Source organism: Myotis daubentonii, chromosome 7 (genome assembly GCF_963259705.1).
Source record: "Myotis daubentonii chromosome 7, mMyoDau2.1, whole genome shotgun sequence".
In the NCBI taxonomy this organism is placed as follows: domain Eukaryota; kingdom Metazoa; phylum Chordata; class Mammalia; order Chiroptera; family Vespertilionidae; genus Myotis; species Myotis daubentonii.
In genome coordinates, this window is record NC_081846.1 from 58,321,644 (window position 1) to 58,334,324 (window position 12,681).

General features: G+C 38.5%; 1 protein-coding gene across 1 annotated transcript in view; it reads right to left on the reverse strand.

Annotated features, from left to right (window-relative positions):
- The window catches only part of GALNT5 (polypeptide N-acetylgalactosaminyltransferase 5), a 45,011-nt gene that overhangs the window by 13,540 nt on the left and 18,790 nt on the right, over positions 1 to 12,681 (reverse strand). Inside the window, exons 2-6 of the mRNA XM_059704400.1 lie at positions 11,899 to 12,065; positions 9,397 to 9,516; positions 2,595 to 2,730; positions 1,916 to 2,035; positions 20 to 137 (exon numbers count right to left, since the gene is read on the reverse strand). Of these exons, the coding sequence (XP_059560383.1) occupies positions 20 to 137; positions 1,916 to 2,035; positions 2,595 to 2,730; positions 9,397 to 9,516; positions 11,899 to 12,065 (661 nt within the window). The remainder of the gene's footprint in view (positions 1 to 19; positions 138 to 1,915; positions 2,036 to 2,594; positions 2,731 to 9,396; positions 9,517 to 11,898; positions 12,066 to 12,681) is intronic.

The following is a 12,681-nucleotide window of genomic DNA, read 5'->3' on the forward strand; positions in this document are numbered from 1 at the left end:
TGAGAAACACTGGTAATACCTTGAATGACAGCTCCATATTTTCTCCACCCCAAACATCAAGCCCAGGGTCATATGTTCCAAGTTCATAAAAGTAGTTTTTATCAATAGAGAACAATCCACCTGCCATGACAGGGCACCTACAACGAGAAAAGGTTGTTTTTTTACACTTGCATTTCATGGGAGCTCAGTTGTTAGCATAGGTTGTGATGGACTTAGGAGGCTTTTCAGAATAGCTGCCCAAGTGTGGGGAGGTCTTGGAATAGAGTCACAAACAGCACTTAAGTGGCAACTTCCTTGGTTCCTGGTGACAGAGCTTAATTAGAGTCAGTGAAGGTGGGGCCTGGAACTAGGATGAACTGTATCCCAAATGTCCTTCCCAGACTATTCAGATACATTCTCTCCCCAATATTATGCTGAGTTTAATCTGAACTCTACTCCTCCATTGATCTTCAACATGAGAGTCTAATAAAGGCCAAGAGGTTCTTCAGGTGCAGGATCAGAGCAAGAGTGTTAAGTTCAGGCAGATCTGGGTTTCAACCCCAATTTCTGCTTTTCCTATCTATGTATCCCTGGGAAAATTACTTCACTATTTTTCAAAATATATTTTTATTGATTTCAGAGAGAAAGGGAGAGGGAATAACTAATCAGCTGCCTCCTGAATGCTCCCTACTGGGGATTGAGCTGGTAACCTGGGCATGTGCCCTTGACCAGAATTGAACCCGGGACCCTTCAGTCTGCAGGCCAATGCTCTGTCCACTGAGCCAAACCAGCTAGGGCTACTTCACTCTTTTAAGTCCTAATTTTCTCATCTCTATAATGGGAATACTGGCCTCTCTCTCCTAGGGTTACAGAGTGGGTTAAAAGCAGAGTGCTTGATAAATAACAGTACTCCTACTCCAAGGGCTACGGGCATCAATCCTGAAGCAGCATACCAGGCAAGGGATGAGTGCATAGTCTGGGCTTGGGATTTCTCTTGGAACTTGCTGGCTTGAGTCTACATAAGAACTCTCTCCGACAGGGAAAGCTCGGGGCTCCCACACCACAGCCTGGGACTGGCTGCCTACTTGTCCTGCAGGGCTGGACTCCGGGGCAAGTGTTAGGAAGCCTCCACTTTGGCTCCCGGTATAAGTTGTGTTCTTCAATCCAGCTTCTCCAGCAATGAAGCTCCAATTTTAATTCATATCCATCTTCTGCATCTATTTATTAATTCATTCACAGAAATTGGCAGCTCTCCCATGAAGGGTAAGACTAGATTCAAAAAGAAAATCCTAACAGTAGCTATTATTATTATAATGATACTTCTATTACTATTATTTACTCTCTTAATTTTCACTCATCTTTATTTCAATATTATGTGTGTTTATATAGCATATATGCAATATATTCAACTAGCTAGATGATTCTTGAGTTGTAAATCCCGGAAAACAGAAATCGTATGAGTGAATTCCTCTGCATTCAGGGCTGACTAGGGTTCAGTGGACCATTTGAAAAATGAGCTTTGGTGGTGGGAAACTATTTTCTCAGGAAAATTTTGTTTACTCTTTACTATTGGTTATAACTATAATTCTTGATGTCCTATTGAATGACGGGATATACTTGTTTTGTGAAATTGCTTCCTATTCCTTAAAAAGACACATGAGCCCTGGCTGGTGTGTCTCAGTTGGTTGAGCATCATCCCATGAACTAGGAGGTTACAGTTCAATTCCCAGTCAGGGCACATGCCCTGATTGTGGACTTGATCCCCAGTAGGGGATGTGCAAGAGGCAGCTGACAATGGTTCTTTCTCATCAATGTGTGTCTCTCCCTCTCCCTCTCCACTCCTTCCTCTCTCTAAAAACAAACAAACTAAAAATAAAAAACCATATTTTTAAAAAGACACATGACTACTTTCTAAAATTAAATTTCACACACTTACCTTATTACATCAGTTTCTTTAATTCTGTTTTTTGCAACGACGTCTGGAGGAATTGTTCTCCAACCAAAGTTCATGGGCCACACAAAGATGCCTCTTTGAAAGTTGTCCACTGTCATGTAACTAGTTCAGGGAAAAACCAAAAGTGCTACCTGAGATCATACATGTATACTTAACCGACCCAATGCCATGTCTTGTTTAATGAATAAAACAAGTGCTTATGCAGATGACTTTAGATTATTACAAACTTTGAAATAACATTTCTAGAAAATTTATAAGTACAATTTGCATTAGTGACCAGTTGGCTGAATTGTTTATTTTTAACTTGTATTTAATAAAAAATACTATTCTGGCCATTTTTGAGGGGAGTGGGAAAATATATATATCATAAAAATAAGAACTAATTTTAAGGAAAATAGGTATTTTTGGTTCAGTTGAATACAAAGAGGAAAGAACTGGACAATGGTGTCAAGGGTTAAGAATTTGTGATGATCAAATATACAGATTCACCTGCTCTGATCCCAAGATAGGTATTATGTACTAGTATTTCCATTTATTTAAATGGATAAACTGTATGTCTTAGATTTGCAAAAATGCACCCATGACAAGTGTGATCAGTACTTTCTGTTGCTGCTGGTTAAAGACTCACTTAGAAGCATCTTGTGGAGTATGACAATATTACCTCATATCCTTATCATTGATGACTTCAATTACTGGACAGGCTACTTTTTTTCTACTTAAATAAACTCTTTCCAGAAGAGGTTCCAACCAACCAATGTTACATTCCACGTGAGAATCTAAGAATGTCAACACATCACCTAAAGAGCCAGAAAAAAAAAAAAGTGATATAAGGTCTTAGAAATTGTTCCAGAAGTGTGGTTGTAAAGGCAGAAGTCTTTTTTCTCCTCACTGAATTCCTTGTCCCTAAATTAAATACAACTATGTATAATGCTTATGACAGTGTCTGGCATAGAGCAAGCACTTAATAGATGATAAATGATGTTATTAAGGGTTTGTCAAGAGCAGAGGAGAGCAGCCAGGTGTCAGAGTGATCAATTCACGCAATGAGCCCAAATGAAAGTACAGTCACGGCTTTCATCACTTGCTGCCATATGTAAGTAAAGAAGCTAAACAAGAAGAAAGTCCTGGTCAAGGCACATGCCCAGTGGGGGGCATGCAGGAGGCAGCCTATCAATGATTCTCTCTCATCATTGATGTTTCTATCTCTCTCTCCCTCTTCCGTCATCTCTGAAGTCACTAAATATATATATATTTTTATAAAAGAACAAGTACTGAGTCAGAGTGTACAAAAACGTTTTCAAGTTGTATATAATTTTGTTTTATAATGAAAATAAAAGAAATTTTGTTTCTAGCAGTTGCATGGGGCAAGTACCATTTATGTTTGCAAAAAATAGTGATATGCCACGTAGAATGGGTAGCCAAGACTCTGAAGGGAATACTTAGCATTAGAAGTGGTTGCTTATATCCTTCTAAAGAGATGTGTCTCAATAACTCTGGGGGTGGAGAATTGGGATTTTGTTCTGCAGAAGGGCAGGAGAAGTTTGAGATTCCACGTTTGGCCTTAGGAATTTTGAGGAAGAAAAACTGCTCTGCATAATAGGGGTGGAAAGCAGTTAAGGTAAAGGAGGCAGGAAGACTAGGCGGTAGTGTTAAAATGGCTGTTTAATGGGTCTAGACTCTTTTGCAAGATGGAAGAGTTCTGAGACCGGTTGCACAGCAATGTAAATATACTTCACAATTCAGAGCTGTATACTTAAAATGGTTAAGATGGTAAAATTTTATGTTATGTATATTTTATCACAATTTTAAAATTGTGATAAAAAATAAGAGGGGAAAAAAACTTGGAGGCCAGAATTATTTATTAAGAATTCTTTTTTAAAAATTAGCTGTGTGAAATAACAGTCTTTCTCTCCTCAATGAAATCTCAGCAGTAGCTACATTGTTCCAAACAGTGTGTGTGTGTGTGTGTGTGTGTGTGTGTGTGTGTGTGTGACATTGATAGTACTCAGAGGAATCTGGCTTGGCCAAAATCCTACGTGGAATCTTTCAGGCTCTACCATAGGCAATTACAAAGGCTTTACCCAGAAGGCTTCATGAGGGAAGCCACCCTCGCCTGGAAAATTTGGTGCACAGGGGTGCCCTGGGGGGAGGTGCAGTGGAGGACTCAGGCCTTCCCTCCCTCTCAGCTGGACATGCTTTTATGGATATCTGTGTTCCTAGCCCAGGTTTTTCCATTTGGAGACCTCTTTCTCAGGCCGATATCTCTGCCTCATCTTATGGGAGATGGGTGGATCTTGAAAACGTTTTTGTACACTCTGACTCAGTACTTGTTCTTTTATAAAAATATATATTTTTAGTGATTTCAGAGATGACGGAAGAGGGAGAGAGAGATAGAAACATCAATGATGAGAGAGAATCATTGATAGGCTGCCTCCTGCATGCCCCCCACTGGGCATGTGCCTTGACCAGGACTTTCTTCTTGTTTAGCTTCTTTACTTACATATGGCAGCAAGTGATGAAAGCCGTGACTGTACTTTCATTTGGGCTCATTGCGTGAATTGATCACTCTGACACCTGGCTGCTCTCCTCTGCTCTTGACAAATCCTTAATAACATCATTTATCATCTATTAAGTGCTTGCTCTATGCCAGACACTGTCGTAAGCATTATACATAATTGTATTTAATCCTTACAATTAACCTGAAGTATAGGCCTAAATTTATTCCCATTTAAGAGATAAGAAAACTGAGGAACAAAGAACCTTAGCTGCTCCCACTCCACTTCTGTCCATTCAGACCCAGAGCTCAAACAGCAGTTTCTGCTAGACCCTAGCCCTATCCCCACAACAGGCTTAAAGGGTCAAAGGGGTTGGATCATCTTCCTCAGGCCCCAGTGGCAGCAGGATGGGTCCCCACACTTGCCTTCAGTTCCAGCCTGTCCCAGATCCCCACAAAGTTTCTCATTCACTTGTTGCCAGGACCCGAGCGAAATCGCATCTGTCTAAATACAGTGGTTCTTAACCTGTGGGTCACGACCCCTTTGGCGGTCGAACGACCCTTTCACAGGAGTCGCCTAAGACCATCCTGCATATCAGATATTTACATTATGATTCATAACAGTAGCAACATTACATTTATGAAGTAGCAACGAAAATAATTTTATGGTTGGGTCACAACATGAGGAACTGTATTTAAAGGGCCAGAAGGTTGAGAACCACTGGTAAAACATCGGAAGACATTTTATACTGTATTTTGGGAGGGACGAGACCCCCCATGCAAGAATGTCATTGCTCCACACTCAGACATTTTATTTTTCAACAGGATCACGGGAATCGGAATAGGGAGCTGTGTCTCTAACTTTGGGTGGGATTTCTAATTGTTCTGGATATTGTTTACGGACATTTTACACACTGTTCTTGAGAGGCATGGTGAAACAGACATAGGATTGAAGTTACACAGAATTGTCTTCATCCCAGGACCGCTGCTCTTCGCCACATTGGAGACTAAACGTTAAGCTCTTTCAGCTTTCCCTTATGAGGCTATTTCTAATATCTACTTAATACCTAAATGCTTAATAAGTGGTGACTATTGTTTATATTTTTCCCCATAAACAATGAGTGTTTAAGTTACAGCTCAGAATAATTAACTCAATCTGGATAGCCACCTGGCAAGGTTTTTTGTTTATTTGTTTGTTTTCTAAGAATAAGTTCCAGCAATGCTGGAGTGTTTGTATATGGGTTTCACTGCAACTTATTATTTCTTTTTTTGGCCACCCCAGAGCCACTCAATGTGCCAAACATTTTTGGCTCCTTTTGGAGCACGACTCCCACTTATATTTAGCCGACCAGCTTGGGAGATCGCTGCCAGCACACAGTAGTGCTGGAGTGTTGTGTTTAGGGTTCCTTGAGGAATGTGGACCTGGCTCACCACTTAATTTTGCATAATGATTTATAAGTGATGCTAAGAAAACCACCTGTTTTAGCTTCAGCTGAAACTAGCTGTAGAAATTGCAGGACTGTTGCTCTTTAGGAGACCTCAGAGTTGGCCAGGAGTTAGATGCCACTTCTTAAAGTTAGCCAACTCATGCTTTGGAATGCAAAGAGCAATGTCAAGTATTTTGTTAAAGGCCATGAAGGAAATGAAAGTCTGATCTCTACTCCGACTCTCTACTGAATCTGCCTGATTATAGGCTCCTCTTGGCAGGGCAAGATGTCACTGGGCCAGCTGGTTGGTTTATGCCCTTGTACCTCAATGACCACATCTCTTCTTACTTCTGTTGCTTTCATATGGGAGCCTTTCCCTAGAGATTCATTGGCCATGGCCTTCCCTTCACATTTTGAAATCTTACTTGGCCTCTCTAACTCCTCATTCCTAGTGAACAACTGATTGGAGATTATCTTTTTGCCTGAATCAGATTTAGATGAAGAACTGATCGAGCCCTGGAGTCTGAATGTGTCGTGGACATGGCTAGAGATCAGGGTCACTGCTTTGCCCTTATTCTTTTGTAGAAGACTCAGAATTTCAGAAATGATACTGAGCTGTGATGTAAAAATTTATCTTATAATATAGTAGCTTAAAGGTTATTAAAATAAAACTGAGCTAATGTACTCAAGGGTGCTAATGAATGACTGAGAAACAGATTTATATTTTTATATTTGGATTTATTAAATTCAAAGAAATTAGTTTACAGTTGTAATTACAAGTGCCTGAATGGGCCAATTAGGCAACTGCTTTGATCAAGTTCATAACACTCCATTGAAGACAGCTTCCCATGTTGTCTAACAATTTAGACTGTTCTGAAGATCCTTACCAGCATGCTTTGTACTCTTTCCTTTGCAGGCAGAGGAAATTTTTTTTTTTACAAGCAGAACATTTGTGGTTCTGTATTCATCAGCTTTCTTAGGCATCTACATGGATGTCTAATTTTCATCTCGAAATTACATGAACAAAATCAGAACTCATTTGCAATCCCAGATCTATTCCTCTGGCTATGATCCTACTGCCCATTGAGTTGTTCAAATTCTTTCCAATCCTAGGTTTCTTTTTTGACTCCTTTCATTAATACTTTCTTCACATTTTATCTGATGTCAAGTCTTATAAGCTCCACGTCCACAATATATTCTAAGTCTGACCACTTCCTCCATCTGTCTTGGTACCTTCCTGGTGCCTAGACAACTACAATAGCCACCTAATTGGTCTCGCTACTTTTTCCTCTCATCTCCCTAATATTAATTCTCTACAAAGTGACCACGCTAAGCTTTTAAAATATAAATCAGACAGTTTTACTCTCCTCATTAATGTCTTTATTGGCATTACATTATGCCAAGAATATTACCTACACTCCTTAAATGATGCATAAACTTTTAAATGCCTACCATTGCCTTTCTTCCTAAATGAATCTCCTACCTCTCTTTCCATCATTAGCATTCATCAGTCATAATAAACTTCTTTCTTTAACCTGAATATACAGAGTTTGTTTCTGCATCAGTATATTTATACTTTTTGTTCCATTTTCCTGGAAATGTTCTTCAACTAGATCTCAGCTCAAAGGTTACCTACTTGGACTATTTCTTGACCAGTTTATTCTGGTATCATCTTTGGACAATTATTTTCCATAGAAAATCAAACATGGAAGTTCATTTAATTTTTCCAAATGCACTTCATTATTGAGAATCTTAGTTGTCACTGCAATGCCAATTTTGGTGTGATGTATTTGTTGTCAATTGAAAATTCATATTACCGAGAGAGAAGACATTTTTTTTTTTTTTAGCAAACCAGTGGGATACGAAGAGTTCCAAATTTGAGCTATAGTTACAGGAATTGAAACTCAGGTGAGCACACAATTCACCATCCGGATAGGCTTGAATGCAATCAGGTGGAGATTTGCAATGCCATGATTTACAGGGGCAGAATGGTGGCTACCTATTTACAGACAGAAAAGTGGAGTAGATTAGAGTGACGATTCTGGAGCGAAGGTTTCTGTGTTCCAATCCTGACTCTACCACTTATTAGCTAGGTGAACATGGACATATCATAATATCACTGTGTCTATGTGTCCTAATGTGTAAAATGAAAATGATTGTACCTACCTCATAAAATTATTCGAGGATTAATTTAGTTACTGTAGAAAGTTTTTAGAATGATACCTGGTACAAAATGTCAGATATTTTTATGAGGTCCTTCCATAGAAGATGTGAAAATGAACCAAAATGCTTAATGTTTGTTTTAGAATACCCATGGACAGAAAAGGTTCACTTCTATTCATCACCAACACCCACACACTAAAAAAGGGTGAGGAAAGAAGTCATATTGCTCTTTAGGAAGACAGAAAGGGCTATCAAAAGAGAAAACATATGTCAGAGAAGAGACAATTTTAAAATTCTGAAGATCTGAAATATTGATGGGGTCAGGCTTGAAGGGGCTGCTGGTGTTCAAATTTGGGCAATTGAGCACATCCCCCCCAAATAATACTGATAATATACACATTTAATTTTTTAAAGCTATAAATCCATAATGATAGGGGCATGAGAGGGGAGGAGAAAAGGAGGGGGAAAAGAGACATTACTATTTTACAAGTCAATGTCAGCTAATAAAAGAAGAAATGATAGAATTAGAAAAATAAATTTGCAGCCCTCAGTGTAATAACTGAATCAAGCAATGATCATCATTGAATGCTAAACCATTAGATAAAGTCTGTGAGAAAAACAGGATATCTGATTGGATCAAAGAATCACCCCACAACTAACTTTTCATTAACAATTAGCTGCTAATATCTTAACCAAGGGCTCAAAAATGAGTATCACCAACAGCGGGGCAACCTGACATCATGTACCTCTTGATCTGAAGCAATAAGTACACAATTCCTTCACTTATGCAGTTGAGTTCTCTATAGTATTCATGCCAAAAACATTTATCCTGTAGGTAACAGGAAGAAAGAGAAAATTTCAGACTGTGGTCAATTATGCAATACAAATGGCCTATACTCTTCAAAAGAACACACACCACAAGTCAATGGTTGTGACTTTGTCTATTCTACACTAAGGGACAAAGGAGAGCAAGCAACCAAATGCAGTACATGAAACTTAATTAGTTCTCAAATTTGAAAAGAAAAAAGCAGCCATATAAAATATTTTGGGAGCAATGAGAAAATTTGAAAAGGTGATATATTAGGTGATACTTAGGTCTAAAAGTTGTGCCTATGTATGGGAATGTCTCTGTTCTTCAGAGATGCTTGCTGAGGTATTAGATAGGGTGTCATGATGTCTGTAAATTTCTTTTCAAAAGTTCAGAAAAAAAAAGATGTGTATGTATAGATGTGTCTGTGTATATGTGTGATGAAGCGCATATTGCCAAAAAATGGCAGATATATGGATGCACTGTACTATTATTTCACATTTGATGTATATTAAAAATAATTAAAATTAAACAAAAATGTGAACAAAACAGAAAGTCAGCAGCTTCTTACCTGTTGCAATCTGTGCCCCTGCCAGTCTGGCTCTTATTAAGCCGTGTCTTTCTTTGAGGTGAAGAATCCGAACTTTTGGAAACTGAGACATGTATTTATCCAAATTATCTTTTAGGTAATCTATATCAGAGTGTGAGAATAGAAAAGACATCACTTAACTAGATCTGGATAATAGCAGAAGTAGTGCCTCCTCAATGTTAAACTCCAAAAACTATGATACTTATAAATTAAATTTTTTTTTCAATTACAGTGGACATACAATATTATATTAGTTTCAGGTGTGAAACATAATGATTAGACATTTATATAGCTTATGAAATGATCACCGCAGTAAGTCTAGTACCCACCTGACACCATACATAGTTATTATAATATTATTGACTATACTCCCTGTATTGTACTTTACATCCCTATGAATAATTTTATAAGTGGTAATTTGTACTTCTTAATCCCTTCATATTTTTCACCGATTCCCACAATCCCCCTCCCACCTGCTAATCATCAATTTGCTTGCTGTATCTATGAGTTTATTTCTGTATTGTTTACTCATTTATTTTATTTTTATTTTTTAGATTTCACATATAAGTGAAATCATATGGTGTTTATTTTTCTCTGTCTGACTTATTCCACTTAGCATAATACCCTGTAGGTCCATCCATGCTGTTGCAAATGAAATTTTATTCCTTTGGGTATTATTTTATTTTCTGATGTCATTTTTTTTGGATGAATTTTTATCTGGGTTCAATACTCTTTTCTTTTCTTTTCTTTTCTTTTCTTTTCTTTTCTTTTCTTTTCTTTTCTTTTCTTTTCTTTTCTTTTCTCTTCTTTTCTTTTCTTTTCTTTTCTTTTTCCAACTGTTTTTTTTTTTTTTTAATCTCAAATCCTTCTCTGTGTTGCCAAATTACACACAGGAAGGATCACCTTTTCTGAGTACTTGTTAAATCCAGGGGAAAATTTACCTAGAAATAAATTAAAGTTGTACCACCACCACCACCACCCCCACCCCCCTTAACAAAATCCCCTTCTAAGGCCCAGGGAAGAGGCTAAGTATTGTATGAAAACTGAAATATTTGCAAAAGAAAGATATTGTGACTGTAATTGCTTAAGAACACTGTCACTTCCTGCTGTGACATCCCCCTCCACCATACCTACCTGGTCTTGTTTGATGTCCAGCTAAAGGAATGTGTGTGTGTGTGTGTGTGTGTGTGTGTGTGTGTGTTGCGGGGTGGGGGGGGGTGTCATGAGGTATTTTGATGTGCCTTGTGGTCATGTCTATGTTCAATTAACATTCCCAGGGAGGACTGGCTTTAGGAATACTTCTGCTGCTCACTTTCCTACTCATTTTGTGTTATTTTTCTTAAAAAGACTCCATAGAAGCTTCACATGCCACAAAACCTGGATACACCGTTCCTAAAGAGACTGTTACCTCTTTAGTAACTACATACTATTTCTGTGTCTGCTTTCTTAAAGTTTTCAACTAGTTTTCCTTAGGCATCTCATTGCTTCAGGAGCTCCATGTGATTCCGGTGGGAAACTCTGAGGCTGAGATCATTGGCTGTCATTGTGGTCAAGGCTAACCTGCTCTATTAAGGTTTGTCATCTCTTTGCTATTTTCTAAACTTTTTGGAAGTTGGCTGCATTTGGGGAATTTATAATATGGCAGTCATGGGACCTCTGGTAGTCTTGGGACCACTTACACACACAAATTATTTGACAATCCAAAGAGAGAGAGAGAGAGTCTTTTCTGTAATAAACAAAACAAAAGTAAAGCCCTACAATGGAGGATTCTGCTTCTGAACTCCGTTAGAACCTCATCTCTCTGGTCCCATTGGCAATTCATCTTCTTAACACTTAGCTGAAAATATAATATGTTTTGCTCTGGAGGAAGAAGCCATAGGCCTTCCATTTCCTTGTTTTCCATAGAGTCTAACTCAGCTGTGGGCAAACTAAGGCCCGCGGGCCGGATCCGGCCCGTTTGAAATGAATAAAACTAAAAAAAAAAAAAATACTGTACCCTTTTATGTAATGATGTTTACTTTGAATTTATATTAGTTCACACAAACACTCCATCCATGCTTTTGTTCCGGCCCTCCGGTCCAGTTTAAGAACCCATTGTGGCCCTCGAGTCAAAAAGTTTGCCCACCCCTGGAACTCAAACTCTATTTATAGGAAAGGCACCCCATTAATTGTGGGGTATTTGCTTATTAGATCCCATAAAAAATATGTTTGTGCAATTGAGAGAACACCTTCTAGTTTCTAGATTTCATAGTGCCCATCTCCAAAGGGCTAGAGTTAGAAAATCACTCCTGCATGGCAGAGAAGTCACAGCTGAAAGGAAGTGTGGGAAGGCTACCTGGACAGGGCCCCGGATGGTTGTTAGGAACCATGATTTGGCATTTGTAAAATGTATATGCTTTATCAGATTACCCTGTAAGTTTGCCATTCATCCAAACTGCATTTGTTTTATATCAAACTTTGATTTTTCAGGGTTGGTTTTCTTACCTTTGGTGCTGAAGTCATCCACCAGCAGGATCTCCTTGATGAGATGCGGAGGAGAGCGATTGAGGACACTATGAACAGACCGCAGGAGAGTGGACCATACCTCATCCACAAAGCACATGATGACACTGGTGGTTGGGAGGTTGTTGTGAACGAGCTGCTTTGCACACCTGGGCCAGAATACAAGCTGAGCATAAGCGATGTGCTAACAGGATCCACAGGATGGATTTAAGAGTTATAAAGTACGATTGTGTGTGTACATTTGTTATCTATCTATCTATTCATCCATCTATATATATCAAAGAGGATTCTGTTGTGTGCTTTTCCTTGGGGAGGGGTATAAACAAAATAAAAGAGCAATGGAAGAATAGCCACTAACAGGAGTTGGTGTAAAAGGACTAACAATGTGAGACATGAGAACTCCCTGTGGAGGCATCAGGCTGTAGTGGAAAGGACATGGGCTTTGCAGATGGTTAGACGCTATTTTGAATCCAACCACCAATATTTCTAAGATCTTTATTCATTAATACCTTACTTAATATCTCTGTGCCTCAGTTTCCTCATCTGTGAGATGAAGTAATGGTTCTTATTGAATTAAGTTTTACAGCCTAGTGAGAATGTTCATAAAATGCCTAGCACAGTTCTTGGCAAAGAAACTGGAGTATTTTGTTATCCTAATTAGATTATTTACCATGAGAGAACATTCAGAATTATATAATGCTACCAGGTAGTTTATGATTGTCCTTCCAACTGGCTTTCTGCCAAGTGCCAAATAAATTATATGTT